Source organism: Gavialis gangeticus, unplaced genomic scaffold, assembly GCF_001723915.1.
Source record: "Gavialis gangeticus isolate Ggan-Ray unplaced genomic scaffold, GavGan_comp1, whole genome shotgun sequence".
Classification (NCBI taxonomy): domain Eukaryota; kingdom Metazoa; phylum Chordata; order Crocodylia; family Gavialidae; genus Gavialis; species Gavialis gangeticus.
Window position 1 is genome coordinate 11,912,264 of NW_017729007.1, and position 19,833 is coordinate 11,932,096.

At 40.6% G+C, this 19,833-nt stretch overlaps 1 protein-coding gene across 3 annotated transcripts in view; it reads right to left on the reverse strand.

Annotated features, from left to right (window-relative positions):
* Nucleotides 1-1,765: 1,765 nt before the first annotated feature.
* MOV10L1 (Mov10 RISC complex RNA helicase like 1) overlaps nucleotides 1,766-19,833 on the reverse strand; it is a 77,897-nt gene continuing 59,829 nt past the window's right edge. For 2 of the 3 annotated variants that reach the window (XM_019509310.1, XM_019509312.1), the window contains 11 exons: nucleotides 15,351-15,529; nucleotides 13,761-13,907; nucleotides 11,856-11,977; nucleotides 10,933-11,032; nucleotides 10,269-10,433; nucleotides 7,617-7,790; nucleotides 6,939-7,088; nucleotides 6,137-6,244; nucleotides 4,075-4,206; nucleotides 2,696-2,787; nucleotides 1,766-2,094 (listed from right to left, as the gene is read on the reverse strand). In XM_019509310.1, coding sequence (XP_019364855.1) covers nucleotides 2,085-2,094; nucleotides 2,696-2,787; nucleotides 4,075-4,206; nucleotides 6,137-6,244; nucleotides 6,939-7,088; nucleotides 7,617-7,790; nucleotides 10,269-10,433; nucleotides 10,933-11,032; nucleotides 11,856-11,977; nucleotides 13,761-13,907; nucleotides 15,351-15,529 — 1,379 coding nt within the window. In that variant the 3' untranslated portion in view covers nucleotides 1,766-2,084. The remainder of the gene's footprint in view (nucleotides 2,095-2,695; nucleotides 2,788-4,074; nucleotides 4,207-6,136; nucleotides 6,245-6,938; nucleotides 7,089-7,616; nucleotides 7,791-10,268; nucleotides 10,434-10,932; nucleotides 11,033-11,855; nucleotides 11,978-13,760; nucleotides 13,908-15,350; nucleotides 15,530-19,833) is intronic. The other variant, XM_019509311.1, reaches the window with a different exon arrangement.

Below are 19,833 nucleotides of genomic sequence, written 5' to 3' on the forward strand. Positions count from 1 at the left end.
ACATGCTGGGAAGAGCTGAGGCTGCTCTTGGCAGCTGGCAGCAGCGGTGGTGCTGGGAGTGAAGCAGCGGCAAAATTTGTGGTGGCTGCAGCCCCATCCCAGGACTGCTGGTGCCCACTCTGAGCCCAGCCCCCACCAAGAGCCATGCAGCGCTGGCTCCAGCTACCTGCCCTCCCCATGCACATCCAGGAGCACATGCCCCCCTGGGGGTGCAAGCAGGAGCCTCCCAGGAAGCTGCTCCCCTAAAAGCCACACCATCATCCTGTGCCCCCACCCCCACCTTTGGGCAGTACTTGCCCCTGCCCCCTCCCTCACTGCAGGGGCATTCATCTGTTGCTCCACGCCCCTTCCCTTCCCTCCCCACCCCCCCTTCCACCACACCAGACTTACCAGCTGGAGGCAGCTCTCCACACTGCCAGCTCTGCTCCATGCTGTGCTGCGGCTCTGCACAGCAGGGGCATTTATCAGCCAAATTATTGGCCCCATTGGGCCAATATCTGATACAGCAAATTTTTTTTATACCGGTACCAATATAATATTGGACTGATGTATCAGTGTACCTCTAATTTTTACTGTTTGAAGTTACTAAAAAAGCTACACAAAGTAATACAGGGACAGTGTTTCAAGCAGGTCTCCTCTAGGAAGAGACATTTAGAGGTGGTGGTGATGGAGAGCTATTTTTTTTTTTTTTTTACAACACAGTTAACACAGGGCTGTGCAATTGGAGGCCCCCCTCAGGGATTAACATGTGGCCCCCCGCTCCCACCTGATTGCTGCTGCCCTTATCATTCCAACTTTAGTAACAGCCAGGGTCACAGAGCTCCCCTACCACCCTCGGCTCCTGCTGCATACCCTCTCCCCAGAAAGGTCAAATATTTTTCAGGATTTTTTTCCCTCCCAAGTGTATTGTCTTGAGAAGCATTACACAGGACTCTGTCTTATGCTACAGAGACTTCATAATCTCCTAGTCAGATCTACTGCAGTAGAACTAACCACCCGTTTTTCTTGTTTAGGTCAGGAAAGACTTCTTTAAAGGACAATCAAAAGAAAACACTGGCAGAAATATTGTGGCAACACTTTTAATTTGGAGTTCTGCTTAAAGCTACCCTAAGCAGCCAAAAGCCCAGAACTAGCAACACTTAAGCTGGCACTACCTATAATTTTATAAGCAATGAACTTCAAACAGTAGCTGCACTAAGTTCACAAGCATGGCTAGTTTTATACAGCTGATTTTAGCTAACAGAAATCAAATAGCTAAACACTATCTACCTTTTTCCTTTCAGGACAATAAACTATGTTCATGTCCACTGTTTTCCCCGCCACACAAAAAAAACTTCATTTAAGGGCAGTCTTTATATAAATTTTTATCTAAGGCAAACAACAGTTACATTTACTCCAGCAAAGAGCGCCTATTCTTCTTTTGGAATTTTCCCACCTTTAAGACTATCTTCCCTTCACTGTGGAAGTAATCCTTGAATTCTTTACATGTTTTCCCCAAATAAAAATCATAATCTCTACTCCCAAGTCATTAATCTTTCTTTTAAAACACATTACAAGTCATTTTAAGTTGCATGTTTGCTTAGAATAACAACCTGTATTAAAGAGCCTTTGAAGCTGCTGAGCGTAATGTCTTACATAATAGCTCTCTGGTATGAAAGCTTTTACTACAGTGCTCAACTCAAATATGAAATAAGCACCAAAGCACCAACACAGATTCTTGTAACAGCTCAAACTAAAGAGGCTAAAATTTGTGATTACCTACAGAACAGGTAAACATTAACATTTCGTCCTTGTCCTTTTTAAATTTCAGCTGGAGAAGTCTTTAAGATGCAGGTACATCACAACATGCAGCACAGTGTTTCTATAGAGTGCTGCAAATGTTAATGTTAACACAAAATCTTAACTTTTGTTTGTGGTTCAAATAAACACCCCACTTCCCTTTTAAAGTTAAGGAATCCTAGCAATATAGAATACAATGCATTTTAGTGAAACCAATTATACCAAGTCTGCTATGGACCAAATTCTGGCTTGCAGACTGAAAAATTTGCAGAAGCACTTCTTGGTAACATCTTGAATACTGGAAATTATTCATGCCTGTGAATTAAGAGAGTGAAAGGTAAATTACCAAAAGGCAGTAAAGTAGTTTTAATGGCCTTTTCTGGCTTTTAGAAGACAGACTGATCTCATGTAGCAACTGCATATTCTGTTAGTAAAAAAGGCATCAGCTTACACCTGTTGTTAACCTGTTTCCTTATATTTATGTTACTAGTCACTTTATACATCTTAAAGCATGTTTTCAAATCAGTTTTGAGTACTCAGAAGACTCTACCAGTTAGGCTCTTTATTTAGATAACCGAAATACATTTAGGTGGGTGACTTTTATGCACTCATTTGAAAATGACAACTTAGTGCTCTTGTCAGTTTTACATTTACTTCGACTCTTCGCAGGTCTGCACAGACTATATTTGATAATTCACGTGTAACTTAAGTTGTTCCCCAATTACATATGTTAAAAATTAAAAGTTAAAAATTAACCTAGCATTGGGTAATGAATACATACAACTCTTTAATATGTAGCGTTACATTCTTTATCCTATCTAGGTAGCTACATTTCAAAATGCCAGCCTAAATTTTTATATCAAGAAAGCATCAGTTTTAGAAATACGCCACATTTGCCCCACACTATAACACTCACTGTTGCAGAGACTCCAACTCAGAAGGCAAATCACAGCCTACATAAGCTCCATTTTCCAAGCTGTACTCCAAAAGTGCATTAAAACAGGGATCCTATTAAAAAAAGTTAATGTTTAATATAATACATATGTAGTATAAACTATTAAAAGTTGATCAACAAGAAATGCAAAAATACAGGAGACCAACTTTTAGAATAATGTTTCTCTCAAAAAAAATGGAGCATGCAGGTGGTGTGCTTGTAATATAGGAAGACTAGTTGTTACATGCAACTAACATTTATATTCTTTACACATTTTAGATGCAAATGAAATAAGTGTAAACTCCAAATATTGCCTTCTGTGTATGCTCCTGGAAGGACAGAGCATGTCTTAACCTCTAACTTCTTTGATCTGTTGTAAATTATATAAGAACTGGTACTGGTAACAATAGAATAGGTAAGATTGCAATGAGAGGGAGAGGGATCCTTAAAAACATGCATTTCATTTAACAAAAAACAAGACTACTACTTCAACTATAAGGTGACCCTACAATAATTAATTAGACTCTAGACATGACAAATTGTTATAATTTTCATCTGAGCCCAGCAGTTTTTTCTGCCCAAGTGCAGGGGGGCTGGACTTGATGATCTTGTGAGGTCTTTCCAGCCCCTAATGTTTATGAATCCATGTCTAGAAACCAATTAGTGGAAGGTCATCTTACATTCATACACCTTGACTGCTGCAGTGGAAGCAGCAATGGTAGGGAGTCAAACAGCAGTTGTGGGGAGGAAAGGGGGCAATGAGGGAGTCAAATAGACAGATGCCTACCCCTTGTCTGTCACCTGTTCCCACTCCAGCACCTGACTCTCCATATAATACCTGCACCTCCCATGCCTGCTTTCTGTTGCTTGACCACTCCCCTTCTGCTTAACTCTTCTCTACCTGGCTGCTTAGAGTCACCACTCTTGACACACACCTACAGCAGCTCTGACCCCAGGAGTGGGTTGGAGCTCCAGCTGCTGCTACTGCCACTGCAGTCACTATTTCCTGGTCAGGCAAGGGCCAGAGACAGACAGAAGATGAGAGAGAGCAGAGGAAGGGCAAGTATTGCTGGGGGTTATAAAAGAGGGGAGTGAAGGGAAGAGGCTACAGGGTGGCAGAGGCCATGGCTCTGACTGGTCAGGTCTGGAGTTTGAGCACCTGCTGCACCTCCTCTCCATCCCCCACTTTCAGCTGCTTGAAGTCCTTTACTGAATCTAGCCTGTGGCCTCTACATTTGAAACAAATTTCTAAAATTAAGCAACACTTTTTCATATCAGGTAAATCCAAGATCAAGAATTCATCTCTCCATGACATCATATAAATACAGCACATACCCAAAGACAATGCACAAAAATCTTACTTTTACAAGCACATGAGGATTTCCAACCACAATTAGTAAAGCCTTTGCTCTGGTAATGGCTACATTAAATCGTTTCGCATTAGAGAGGAATCCCAGGTAGTTTCTTTCAAAGACTACTTCATTTGACCGTACCTAAAATGCGCAGAATAAAAAACAAAAAAAATTCTGTAACAGTCAACACTGGGTGCATCTACATGTGCCATTAAGGTGATGTGATAAATTCCAGCACAAATTATCACAGCACCTTAACAGCATGTGTAGATGCTCAAACTGCTGTGGTCCAGGGTACATGTGCAGATGCTGTGCCTGGTACTGCAGCAGTTTGAGTTGGGGAACAGCAGCTCTGGGCTGGCAGGGGATATAGTGGCGGTGGGTAGTCCTGGCCCCCAGGAGGTGCTGGCAGTGGTGAAGGTGAAGGGGCTGGTGTGTGTGGAGCCTGTGGCTAGGCAGCAGGCAGGGGTCTGGTCCCCTGCTGCCTGGGCTAACCAGGCACAAATGTACTCCTGGGTCAGCATTTACAGGTGCATTTAGGTAGATTTTTGCAGCAGTAAAATACTACTGTCCCCAAAAGTAATGTCTAATGATGGTGAAAATTAGTTTGCTGTAGTCTAATAGCATTGCACATGTAGACTGTGACACTACACCGTAAAATGAGTCTACTGCACAGTTAAGTGCATGTGTGGATACACCCACTAAGAAGGAAACAAGCCAGCAACCCTGCAATCAATTTTCTGATTTCTTACTGCACTAATTTATAACACAACATAGGCAGATTAAAGACAGGTTCCTTACTGCACTCCAAACTTGCTGAATCCTGACCTGGGGGAATCACAAGGTGGGCTGTGACTGCATTTTATGCTATTTACTGCTCTATTTGTACTTATGACCATTATGGGATCTAATGAATGGGACACAACAGGAGTCGAGAGCTGGACTCAATTTTCTGCTCCACCACAATGTTCCTTAGTGACCTATGGCAAATCAATGACAAGTCTCAATAAAATACAGTAATGGTTCCCTCATTACCTTGCTGGGGTGCTATGAAAGCATGTACATTAAAGGATATGAAGTGTTATCATATTACACTAATGAAGATTAGAGAGATTGTGCTTGTATGGTACAAGAGCTAATTAGCCTGGGTCCAGCACCATGCAAGTGTGGCCACAGTACTTTTAGCAGGAGATAACAAGTACAAACTCTACGGAGTGTAGCATTCCACTGTACAGCTGTACCCTAAGTACACAAGATGCATAAAAGATGCTTCTAGAATACAAACAATAAATAGAAGGTGATAAGATAATTTAGTCTCCAGGCACATTTGATGTTGGTGTCTCTGGGTGACAATAATAAAGTGGCAATTCTGGCCATGTGGATTCTTATCAGCAAGACGAGGACAAAACATCAACTAATATATACCAAATAGCCAAAATTAACTTCTGATTGTTATGATCCAGAATAATTTGTTTCTAGCAACCAGCTTAAATCTGGCCAGTTCTTCATCAGGTCTGACAACACAGCACAGTTAAAGAACCAGTTGTAAGAGCAGGGAGAGAAATTCCCAGGTGTAGCAGACACCAATTAGCAGAATAAAACCAGCTGTTTGTTCCCAAGGAAATTTGAGAATAAAAATTCATAAACTGGCTGAACACTAAGAACCAAGATCTTAACAATGATATTGGTTTTCTGGCTCATTATAACCTGCTGGATCCATGAATTCTCCCACACATGAAAGGTGAGAATGACCTCCCTCTTTGACAGGCCTAGATTTCCTTTTAATCAGCCTTTTTTCTTCTGCTAATTGGTTGTCTGCTAGATCTGGGAATTTCTCACCCCCTCCTTACAATCTTTTCTTTAACTATGCTGTGTTGGCTCTAACTGTTCAGACCTAATAAAAAATGTCTTGCATTCAAAAGCTTGTCTAACATTATCCCAATTATCTAGTTGGTCCAATAAAAGATATCACTTTAAGAAATCTTAGCCACTTGCATAAAGCTGGACCATCATGGCTACATCATTCAAACCATCACAAAAGGCATATTAAAAAAAGAAACAGACTACATACAGTAGATAATATAATAACCAAGTACTCCTGCCCTTGAAATTCCTCTACAGATCCAACTTTAATATCCATCAAATCCACATTTCGCAGAAGAAATCGAATTTTTTCTACCTAAAAAGATATTTGAAGAAAGTAGTTTCTAGGTTAGAGAACAATTACTCAAATTGGTTTTTTTTCATGAAAAAAACACATACATATGTACAAAATACGTATTTTAAAACCTCTCTCTCCACTACTGTGCTGAGATTGAGGGAAAAATGACAGTTGTTAACAAGAGATGTTGAGAGTACAGAAAGTTATTTGGAAAAAAAAGTGTCATTCAACACCTAACTCTGAAATACCCACCACCAGTATTTAGATAAAAGTCAAGGTACACTTTGTTTACTATGGACAAAGCTAGTAACACTCAGAAAACCTACCATGATAAATAGTTCTTAACTTGAGAAAGCAGCAGAACATATCCTTTTCCATTGCTGCGTTTTATGTAAGATTAGAGTTTTATAGAAACATTGTGATTGATAGTACAAGAATACTGAAAGTGAAAGTTTCTCAGACCAAGTGTATTACCAACCATACAGTTGGTCCAATAAAAGTTATCACTCTCAAGAATTATTGTCCTTTGCACATCACATCACCGTGGCAACAACATCACCTGGACACTACCATTGATGGTACACTAAGTGATACAAGTAGGAAAAGTCTGAAGTTTATGATATTTTCTTGAATTAAATAGCCTGGCTGGAGATGTAATCATGTACTAGTTGAAATACAGCAATTTATAAGTGTATAAAAATCAGATTCATACCTGTTTACGATATGGTGTAATCACTCCAATATCACTCACTGACACGGCACTGCTTAGATTTTTAGCAAGAAGGCAACAATAACGCACTACTTGAACTGCTTCTGTAGGATTAAACCAAGATGGGTTGTGTTCTTCACGCGTTTCATTGCCCTGCATCAGGAGATGGCAAAGAAGATGGTCAGGCATTGAGAGTGATTACAGATCTGGCTTAAGATATCCATCGACTGCCTTAGTGCTTATCATGTTTTGTTAAGAACTGAAATTATACTGCTCTATCATGGCTAATGAGTGTAGTTAGCTGCAGTGTACTGCAGAGATACTTAAGTTACCTCTAAATGGAGCCAGCTTTGGTAATGGAAACAATCTGGCCATGAAAGCACTGAATTCCACACAGGCTGGTTTCCACTGAGAGCTAGCTGTATGTCTACCTTATACCACTGCATAGGTATATTCTAAGATCTTTGCATATTATTTATTTCATTATGTTTCTGAAACTGGGAAGACTACCCTAAGATACATTAGCAAAAGAAATTTATTCGGAAGGTGTATCTACAAAATCTGCAATCTGATTTAAGAAAAAAATATATAAAGAAGCTAATTATTGTACTTCCAAGAACATGAACATCTTACCCAACAACCATCCTTATCCCATTTTAACAACATGGATATTTTACATACCTTCATGCCATGAAAAATTAGTGGAAACCCCTTCCTGGGTAATCTTTCCCAACCCAACAAAGAAGTTACTACTGAAATATCTGCACAAACTTCCAGCTCTTTATGATAAAAGAGTTTAGATGGCAAAGCAAGCAAAGCAGAATGTGATCTATAATTCTTCACAAGCTTTGTAATCTGCAAGGAGGAAGAAAAAAAAAGACACCCAAAATTAAAAGTAATTAAATGAAACTACACCTCCTTCATTGATTATGGCACAGCAGTAAAAAATTACTGCTGACTTGATAGACAGATCTGAAAATTTTGCATTTAATAAAGCTCTCTGCCAATATTCACTTTGGTTTATTAAAGAAAAGAAAACTGGTTTTTATGAAATGCTTCCATCTTCTCTCAAACCATAAAGAAATTATGATGAATTTGTTAATAGGATGATGCCATTCCCACTAATTGTTTCTCCACTGAGCTCCCTAAAATGGACATTCAGGTGTATTTCCTTACAAGAAACCACCTTGAGAGAGTGACAGAGTATGAGAAGCCACGAGTAGTAAAAAAAAACTAGATGCAGAGGAACTGGCAGAGAACCACACAGAGCAAAGTGCAGCAGAAGCCAGGAAACCATGTGTAGTACCAGTCTGACATTAAAGCCAGGTTCAGTTCCGTGCAGAATTATAGAGAAGTAACAGAAATTAGACATGAAACCTGTGCAGAAGGGGCCAACTAATTAACAGTACATAAATGTCAAAAAGATAATTCTCAACACTTTTACACAGCTAACACCTAGTGCCTGAAGTGCTGAAAATTCCTGTTGCTCCCAGTAACTTAAATACTTGCTTCTGGGTATGAACTCCCTTGGGTCTTGGCTTTCCTGAGCAGTTAAGGATTTAAACATGAGCAAGAAACTGTTGCTATGCACAGACTAGGGTTTCTTTGATCATCTGACCTACTTCTGTAGGTTCTTTAGAGCACACTTACCACGATCAGACCCTCAGAAGGAAGGTAAGGAGCTGGTGCTGGCACCTCTTATCCACTAATCCAGTGGACAGAGCAGTAAGGATGAGAGAGGCACACATTCAACCTGTTTCAGGCAACTTGCCCTCGTACTTCTCACCTCTTAGGAGAGTGCCCAGACACTAAAGATATTCTTGGGTAGGGTTCCCTCACTTCCTCCTGTTTAATTTTCCATGATAAGTAGAACAGCTTCTATACTCATTACACCAGAGAAAACACAAAACTTTGTAGCCTAGTTGGGGAACTCACCTACAAGCATCAGATACCTCAGTTCCAATGACTGCACAGGCACCCAGACCACAGCTAAAAGGCAAGGTCAGCTTCTTAGGCAGATGGTTTTGATGCTAGGTCTAATCTTTGGTGAGTGCTCCAACCACCAGGCTCTTTACTCCTTGGCTTTTTAGTAACATGGAGCTACACTGGTGACACCATCATAACTGCTTTGCAACAGATGCACGTAAGCTAGACCTAACTTCAGAGAAGGTTTACAGCTGTTAAGGGACGCAACCCGCAAACTAGGCACACAAAAAACTCTTGGAAGGCAGTTCTTATTCAAACAGGCTGGTTTTGGTGGATCCCATTCTTCGGTTATGAACTCAAAGTAGCTCTAGGCCTGAAGAACCATAACTGTCAATTGGACCAACTTCCCTCCCATCTCAAAAAAGGATAATTATTATTAGGCTCAACTTTAATCATTTAAGTTACTGTATGCAGATATTCACAACCTTACCTATGGACAGGAAGAATGGAAAATTTACTCTTTCCCTTTAGCCATGCATTTGTACGATTGCTAGAGCCTACAAGGCCTAGCAGCTGAAACATCTTGCATGCCTGCCTCTGAACTGTGGCAGCCTGGCACACATTACTAGTACTTTAAATGCCTGGTGTACTACAGGACTGGGCAGCTACTTTACAGAAGTCTGTGAATTCTCTCATTTACTTTACCTCAACAGTCAATTGAAAAATAGACTCAAGTCAGTTAGTCATACCCTACGTTAATAATCCTTAACTAGAGAAAGCGTGACAAGGGGACACACAAGCTCTTTATATATGCATACCAACAGGCCACCACAATAAACACAATCTAACTCCTTCCCCCTTCTGCATACATCATTGCAGTTATTTTCTCATCTTGAGATCAGACAAGAGTTTAGGAAAAATAAGGATCCAACTGTTGGATGGGAGAATTTTGAAGTACTTTAACTGTCTTGGATAGTTCAGCAAGTGGGTCTCCTTCAAATAGACCAATGCAACCAATACTTCATGGTTTTAGACTTAGACCATTACACTTAAAATATACTTTGGCTTTTTGACAAGACTAAAGGTATTAGCCCTTATGTCCTGAACAGATTCCTACTATGGTGATTATCATTCACCAATTCCTGCTATGGTAACACTTGCACAACTCCACAGTTTCATTTTTTGCATAGGGCGTGCATGAGATTCTGATCAGGCAAGGAAGCTCAGATAATGTGTGTTAAATCTTCAAGTCTTCAAGCAAAATGCTAGACAATAGAACCTGAAATGACTTCCTTTATATAATCAGAAATTAAACAAGGAAGGGGAAACCTAGCAAAACACAATATTTTCCTTTCTTTCTGTGGATCACTTTTTTAAAAATCAGTAGAAAGTTTTGGTTTAACTTACCAGCAGAGGATTATATGATCCACAAACACCAAAAGTATCCTCATCTCTCAAATAAAGAGACAATGCCATTAGTCTTTCCAGCATGGATGAATCTAATCCATAAGCAACTGCAAGTCTAGATTTGATTACTGGTCCGAGCTGCATTGGATCCCCGGCAAGAACTATCTGTAGATACAGTAAAAACCATTTGTATTAGAGGCAAATATTTACGTCAGAAAGGTTAATTAAATTACTATAAAACACTGTGGGCCACTGGGTCTAACAACTATTTTTGTAATACATTAACTTGGTATCTGACTCCCCTACTAACCCAAGATGCTTGTTACTGTCAAGAACACATTTATATTTTGATACAATGCACACTTGTTTACACCTGAAACTGTTTGATTTAGAAAGATAATTCTTACAACTTGAAAAAATACTGAAAGTTAAAATATACAGCACTTAAAAACTAAAAGCTTTAAGGTAAGTAATAACTTCCATTTATAATTTATAACATTTTATTACAAGTTCTCAGAACTATATACAAATTTCCTGGCAATAAGAAGCTTATATGGCATCATTTCAGGGTTTGCGATAACTCATTTGAAGTCACTACTGTAAGTGGAAAAAAAGCAAGCCTACTTATTTTGGTCTGCTTTTAGCAAGCAATTTTAGTAAATACCTGTCCATTAACTTCTGAAATCAATCCAAGAGGAATCAGGCATTCTGGTTCACTTGCCTGCCCTGCTTCATCCACAAGTGCATGCGTGAAATGTCCACACCTAGAATTAAATAGAATGAACTCAAATAACAGTGTTGCTTTAGGTTTAGTATATTCTGCCACCCTGTGGTTGACCTAGGCAAAGTAATTCTGAAAAGTTTACAAGGATTGTGTGTGTGTGCTGTACAGAGTCAGATCCTAGTGAACACAAAAGTATTTCTGTACTTGAAGACTTTAAAAGTAGAATAAAAACAAAACAAAAGCCCCCCAAAACAAAAAAAAAAAAACTTTGCCCTCATCTTTGATTTTTACCATATTCTGAAATTATAAACAAACATTCCCTACCTTTAACTTCCTTACCCTTTCACTTTCTTCCATTTCAAGAAGCAGCAAAATGACTAGTTTAGCACTAAATCTCTAGGCTGCCTTCTTCCACAAAGTAAGTACACTAGTAACTCTTGAGTTGACTGGGTTTGAATGCATCAACCTACAGATGGTTACAACTGAAGCAAACAAAAGTCTAGCAGTGCTTGTTAGTATTAACTACTAAAATGCATTCAGCACAGTATGGCCCCTGACATCAACACAACTGCTAAGGGAGCCAGAAGGAAACACTGTTGTTGAGATAAAAAACCCTGCATCAACAAGCCTCCTCTCCTTGACGGATTTACCTCTACTTTGAAAGTCTGGAAGAATCTCCAAATTTACCATGGAGAAGAGGTTTACAAACTTTAATAGATCTAAAAACTTAGCTGTGAATGCAGTGCTTTAACAGTTAATAGTTCTCCTATTAAAACAGCTGGAAGCATTTTGCAGAGTGGCCCAATTTTCAGTTTTGCAGAATGTCCCTGCACATTGAAAACATACATATGCATCTATAGTACCTTATTCCTATTTGATAAAACATTCCCGCACTGCTGCATGTGGTGATTATTATCCTAAACCGTGATGCTTTCCAAACGTCTTCCCCATCTTTGCAATAAAGTTTCACTGTATCACTGATTGCCTGCAAACATAGAAACATATAGTAAATAAGTCTCCTATTATTAAAAAACCCCCACATACTAAAAACCTAGAAATATGGCTACATGGAGTAAGTTACTATAAGGTAAGCTCACTGTGTTGACCACTCTGCAGTAATTGCCCATCTGCATGTTCTAGCCCCTAAGTTAAGTGTAAAACAACTTATCCTACTTTCATTGTGTGCATGCTCTTACCCTTCAATCAGCTGTGTGGAGCAGTCAATGTGATAGTATAAGTTCACCCCCCTTTCTTACCTTGCAGTAACTTGCTTGTGTAGCTACTGCACATGACGTAGCTTCTAGGCTAAGTACAGACCGTCAAAAAGCTCGAGGTTGAATTGTTTCAATCTTTGCAGGTTAGTCTAACCCAGGGGTTTTCAACCTTTTTTGAGCAGTGTACCCCCAGTGGCTGGTTGAAGAGCAGGGGGGGGAGCAGCAGCTGGTCATGGAGTGGGGGTTGGATGGCAGCAACTACACAGAGAGGCAGCATGAGGTGGTGAATGGCAGCCGCCACTGAATGTAAGCTTCTTCCCCCATGTCCAGCCATCCAGGCAGCACCTGTTCGCCTGTAGAGGGGTGCCACTGCCCTTGCCCCACCCAGCCCTGCTTGTGAGGCAGCAGTGCGGGGTGGTAGTGCTCTGTCCCCTCCCGCATGCACATACCCCCTGGGACATTTCAAAATACCCCCTGGTTTAAGCAAATGATTAAAATCAATAGGCAAGTGAACAGAGATTCACTTTTGATTTCAAAATTACAGCCACATGCCTGCAGTGGCCAAGGCCAGAAGCCAGGGGGGAGGGGTGTGCACTACAGCAAATAGTTTTGACTGGAACAGACAGTTTGGGCAAAGCATCCTGGCACGCTGGGGAACTGAGTTATCTTGAATCTAGAGGGGATCTGGGACAGAAGTTCAATAAGACAATTTAACCTAAATGATTTAGGTCTGATACTAACTACATCCATCCAGATGCATCTTAAACTGGTTTAAGCAATTTTGAAAGCAGTTTATGTGCACTGAACTTGTGTTATGTTACAAATCTGAACTGGTCTCTGATCACATATACCTGTTTATGTGCAACTTCTGTCCCTAGGCCTCAAGACTACTTTGAAGATCAACCCTACTGCTCTCAAAATTTTTAAAACTGCAGAAGTACTGCAGTAAGATTTTATTTTAGAAGCTATACACTGGTTAATATTTTTTGGGCCAAGTCATGAACTTGAGGGTCAATTTTTCATGAGCTTTCCCAAAGGAGGAGGAGAAGGAATGCAAAATAAAGCACAATACTTTTATTGCTAAAAAGAAAACTATTTTCTTCAGTAGTTTTTGGACCAAATTTGAACACATACACAAGCAGGACAGAGCAGAAATAAGTGTTGTACGTTGCTGTGCAGATCATGGTCATTTACTCTCTTCATAAATGGACTCAATTTGAGAGACAGGCTGAGATAATGGGGCTGATTTTACTGCACTCTTACAAGGTGCCAGAGAAAGCACATGAAGAAATCCACTGGACATGAATGGGCTACTTGTGGAAAAAACACTACACAGCAAGTGTTAAGTATAACATCAGTTTACACCATTCTATCAAATGCTATTAAATATTTTCCCTTTCATTTTATAGTGAATTATTTTTTATTCCAAAAGTACATCTGCAGTTTTCCCTAGCCAGCTTCAACCATGGTAATGTGTCACAGAAAGAACACTTAAAAATTAAAGGTTCGCAAGCCTTTTTTAGTATTTAAATTGCCAAATTTCTGCATATTTACCTCCTCACTTCTGCAGCTAGCATTAACTCTAACCATAGCTCCTGGTTTTAGCAGATTACTTTCATGCAGTCGTAGGCAAATTAAATCTGTTGCACTGTTAGATGGTGCGCAGACCAAAATTCGACTGCCTGGTAAAGTATAATATATCTGCATTTAGGAAGAGAAAAAGGTTTTTATTAATTGAAACTTACAAAAACCTGTTACAAAATAAAGCAAATTATTCAAAATAAGCCGTTAAAACAGATAATTCTGAATTCCATGACTTCATAATTCAGTTTAATTTTGAAGAAACACCTCTTAAAAAAATGACATCTTATTTGTGTTAATCAGACTATCCCCTCTCAAACTGACATGATGTAGTTTTCAATCATAGAATCAATGATTCGGAAGAGACCTAGACAGATCATCTATTCCGACCCCCTGCCCTGGGCAGGAAGGAGCACTGGGGGTGGGAGGGGTCATAAGACCCCAGCCAGGTGCCTATCCAGTTTCCTCTTGAAGATCTCCAGGGAAGGTGAGAGCACCACCTCTCTGGGAAGCCTATTCCAGGCTCTGGCCACCCTTACAGTGAAGTAGTTCTTCCTAATATCTAACCTAAACCTATCCTCCCTCAGCTTGTGGCCATTGTTCCTGGTGACTCCAAGGGGGGCCCTGGTGAACAGACTTTCCCCGAGTCCCTGCTGGTGGCCCCTGATAAGGTTGTAGGCAGCCACAAGATCCCCCCTCAGTCTCCTCTTGCGGAGACTGAAGAGATTCAGGTCCCTCAGCCTCTCCTCATAGGGCTGGCCACGGAGGCCCTCAACCATACGAGTGGCCCTCCTCTGGACCCTCTCCAGGTTCTCCACGTCCTTCTTGAAGTGCGGCGCCCAGAACTGGACGCAGTACTCTAGCTGTGGCCTGACCAGCACCGCATATAGGGGGAGCAAGACCTCTCAGGCCCTGTTAGTGATGGTTATATACAGGGACCTACTGAAATCAAGGAAGCAGCTGGTTGAGTTTGCCAGATGATCATGGGGCCGGCTGTCATTTTTGAGAGCTTACTGAGATGGGATCCCTCATACTTCTGGCCAAGGAGCACTGGTGGCACCCCCCCACCCCCCTTGCTGCTCTTTGGCTGAGGGCTGTCCATCACATCAGCCCTTCCCTTGCCACTGATTGGCAAAGTGGGGCAGGACTGCAAAGCAAGTAGCCCTCTCAGCCAATCAGTGGCAAGGGGCAGCCACCATCTTGGCTGTTCCACTTCGCGCTGGCAGGGCCCCCTCCCATAACAGGCTGAGGCTGGGCTGCAGCAGCCATGAGGACTATATATATAACTAGGGATACATATCTATATTCACCAGAGCTTTAAATTAAAATACCAAAATAATAAGAAAATGCTGAACACAAGTCATTTAAAGATTTTTTAGTACACGTGTAGAGATCTTCTCTGGACTATACTGAGGTTGAAATGTATTGAAAAAACTTGAAAGATTCAAAAGTAAAATTATGTAAAACCCCTTAAATAAGCATAATTGAAATATTTTAGTGTTTGTTTTGGTAGTTATGTGCAATCATGTGGTGATTCCAAGTGATTATTTTGTAATCTGTTACCTGTAAAATAGCTTCTATTATTGTTACAGTCTTCCCAGTTCCTGGTGGTCCAAAGAGAATATAAGGAGTTGGACGACATTCACCGCTGAGGATTCTTTTCACTGCTAATTTCTGATGCTCATTCAGCACAGGATTGAAAAATTCGCAGTCTCTCATCTTGGGTGTCATGACTTCCATGACTACACTCAAAGCAGGTAAGTGTATTTTGTAAGCACAATGGGGAAGAGATTTATTATGATCATGCAAAATTAAACTGACAAAATTTAAAGTGATACAGACTTTATAACAAAAATCATTTTAAAATTACAGGGGCAGCTAAAATTAGCAAATTGGCAACTTATAAACACTACCATTTCCATTCCCAACAATGACAAAGCAAGTCAATTTGTTTTCGTTTCACAGGCATAGTGTGACTTTTATTTTAAGTTCAAAGACATTTTAATGGATCCCTTTTTGCTTTTTAATTTAAGGAAATAATCCTTGCACGTTTTCTCTGAGCACTTCCCAGTTTTTCAACATCCTTTCTGGTATATCTACACTATAACTGAACACAATGGTCCAGTAATACTCTTCCTAACACCACACACAACAGCATCTAGAATTGCTTAGAAAGCTGGTTCAAATGCCATTTCACTGGGTCCAAAGTACTGCAGTTGGAAAACTTGGTATTGTTTGATTCTTTAGTTGCTATGCTGTAAGCTAGAGTGTAAGTTTAGCCACCCTTCCCAAACTTTGTGTAGATACTTCAGGATTCATTAAGAGAGTGCCTTTCAAAGTAAGATATGCTACCTTGTACTTAGTTCATAGTAAGTGTCCAAACTGATGTAGAAGACCTAAAACTAGGAGGTGTACCGATACATTGGTCCGATATCAGATCGGTACCAATACGAAGAAAATTCTCTCATATCAGGTATTGGCCCAATGGGGCCAATAAATGCCCATGTTGTGTGCAGCCACAGCACAGCATGGAACAGAGCTGGCAGCATGAAGAGCTGCCTCCAACTGGTAAGTCAGAAGGGGAACGGGGAGGGAAGGGGTGCGATGGGGCAGATCAACATCCCTTGCAGTGAGGGAGAGGGCAGGGGGGCAGGTGTTACCCAGCCAGGGCGGGGGAGGAGGGTGCGGGACAGAGGTGTGGCTCATGGAGTGGGGCTGGCTCCCGCTGCTGCTTGCACCCCGGGAGGGCAAGGGGAAGGGAAGGGCATGTGCTCAATGGCCTGCCTCCACCCAAGCGCCAGGAAAAGCTGGGAGTTGAGCTGCCGCAAAATTTGGGGTGGCTGCAGCCTCCTCCCAGTGCTGCTGGAGCCTACTCTGAGCCCAGCCCCCTGCAAAGAAAGCCCCACGCAGTGCTGGCTACACCCCACACAGCTGCAGCCTGTGACACGCTGATCTGGAGGCACTCTTCCCCTCCCTCCTGGGGTGCAAGCAGGGATGGGAGCTGCCCTGTGATGACCAGAACCAAAGAAATTAATAAGCAATAAATATGTGCTTCTTGGAGGCATTTGGAACATTTTGTCTAATATGAAGCTTGTATTTTTGTAACCCACAAATGTAACTTGCAACTGTTTGTGGAACTGACTAGGCCTCAAAGACAAAGCCATAGCTGTGAAATTAGCTGACCTAATAATTCTCTCTCGCTCAAAATTTAGCTTTGATGATGATAAAAACTGGATATAACTGCCCAGCTTATCTAGTACATTTCAAAAAAGAACAGCTCAAAAAAAGCATAGTCAGAGAGTTTTGAAAGGGCTAGATTTAGGTGGGGTAATGTTAATTTTCAACTTGAAGAGGTTGTGTTGCAATTTGCTTATTGGATAAACCCCAGCTTGGGCAGTAACTTCTTATAATAATTTCTAACACCTTTTAACCCCATAGGATAATAGCTATAAAGCAATATTATGAATGGCTATATAACTAAAAAATTAGCATAATTAGAATATAAAACAACACACACATCATAGTAATCCTTGGGAAGGACGGAACAGAAGAATCATTGCTGTCCCATACCCCACGGATATCTCTTACTCCCTGTGAGAGTGAGACCAGATCCTGACTGAGGGGCTTCCAGGGCTTCCACTGGTATCCTTTCAGCAGCCCAGTTCAGAGACGTCTGACTTTGCTAATTCAACTTGCCGTGCATCTCCTAACCGAAGGACTACCAATAAGTTACTAACCAAGTGGAAACTCTTAGTTAATTTCTTTATCTGTTTTATTATCACTGTCAATTTTAGTCTGTATTGTTGTTATGTTATCTGCTTATTAACTTAACCTTTTTATTAACTATTACATATGCAAACTATATCTTTTGTTGTTATAAATAAAATTCATTCTTTTTATAAGTAAAACTTGTCATTTCTTTCCTTTCCAACATCACCTTCTCAAACCCAAACCAAATAGCCCAGCAGCTAATAAAGTTGCAGTGCTCAGTCAGTCTGCAACTAAATTAATATACTCACAGGGCCCAGCTGGCCTGTGACACTGCCCCCACCCCATGAGCTATGCCTCTGTCCCACAGACGCTCCCCCTGGCTAGGCAGCGCCTCCCCCACCCCCTCTCTCCCTCACCACAAGAGGCATTGATCTGCTCCCCTAACACCCCTTTCCTCTCCCCTATCCTTCCACCATACCAGACTTACCACCTGGAGGCAGCTGTATTGGATGGCTATTGGCCGATATGCCTCCTTCAATATTGCCTGTTGGTATTAGTCTCCAAAAATCTATTGGTGCACCTCTACCTAGAACACTATAATTTAACATGCACATGGATTCCTGCTGAACTGTTCTAGTGCAAGGCACCTGGTGCTTCCAGGATCTGGGGCTTAGTAAAAAGTCCACCACCAGACAGACTGCTCCAGGGCTGCCAGGCTGTTTGTCCCAAAACCAGGAATATCAGAGCCACCTCCCAGCTCTGTGGCATGGATCCGTAAAGCCTCAGCTGAAGATAGGGTGCTTAAAGACATATAACAATGCATGCCAGGGCTTCCAAGTTCTGTAGTACTGAGACAGTCTGTGGTAGCCTGCCTTGAATCACAAATCCTGGGAAACCCGGCAACTTGGCCAGTGAAACAGATATTCTTCTTAGTTTCACTGCTGCTATTACAAGAGCTGACATGTAATGAGCAGGTGCTATAGAAATCAACTACAAATACCCCCATAATAAATGCAATCTTTCACGACCAATATTGTTATGGTCTATCAATTGATTATTTTTAAATTAATTTAACAAAGACTTCATTGACTGTATACTTTAAAACCCAAATGAGAGACTGAATCCTTTAAAGAAATCCAAGATTACATCAACAGAGAGAGATAATTAGCCATGTTATCTTATGCATCTAATTCAGTTAGTCTTCAAGGTGCATCTCTATCATGCCTGTTATATCAGCACAGTTACCTTTAAATCAGCCACCTTTGCAATTGCATCCAAAAATGACAAAAACATTTGATGATAACCATATTCTATACAAGTGTATGGATTGACATTAATAAATGGCATCATCCTTTAATTCTTTAAAGACTAGGTCTCCTTTCTCCCTTTCCAGAATTTTACATGGTGTCAATTTAAAAACAAAACATGTTAAACTAACTTAAGCTTCCTTTTTAACATGGTAACCTATTTGGTATAGAAGAGGAACACAGCAGACATAACAAAATTATACGAACGCTTTTGACATTTATAAGAATAGCATATGAAAATAAATTGGAGAATTGTGGACTAAACAACAATCCATTTTATGGATCGACAGTCTGCAAGCAAAGAACTTCTCTAAATGAACTGGTACCAGATTGGCAGGAAGTTCCTTAAATCCACAAGTAGCATTTGGGTCTAATGCTACTTAAAATTTTTATTAATGACTAGGATGCAGGTAGACAGATGCAAGGATATCTATCCAATAAGCAGGCAATATAAAACTTGGAGACACTACAAACACTTTGTAGGACCGATTTTAAATTTAAAGGGATCTAGAGAAATTGGTGGATGTGGCAATAGACAGCAACATGAAATTTAAAACAGACAAATGTAAGATGCTATACACAGAGAAGAGAAACCAAATGCACAAATACAGAAAGGGGGTAAACTAGTTTGGTAATTGCACTGCCAAGAAGTATCTGAGGATTATAGTGGACCATGAACTCAACATGAGACAGTCAATCCAGTGCTATCACAAAGAAGGCACGTGCAATTTTAGGTTGTGCTAACAGCAGTTTTGTATGCAAGAGACAGAAGATGACAGTACTATTTTACTCGATGTGGGATATCCATCAGCTGTAATAGTATAGGTCATTTCTGGGCACTTAGGAAAATATAGGATGTGGAGAAACTGGATTCATACAAAGATGCTTAAAGAGTTGAAATACAAGTGATTTGAGGAAAGGTGATTAAACTAAGTATATCACCTTGGAAAAAATATGAAAGAGGGTGGATGTTATAGCAGTTTTCAATTTCCTTTTTTTTTTTTTTTTTTTTTTTTTTTTTTTTGTTT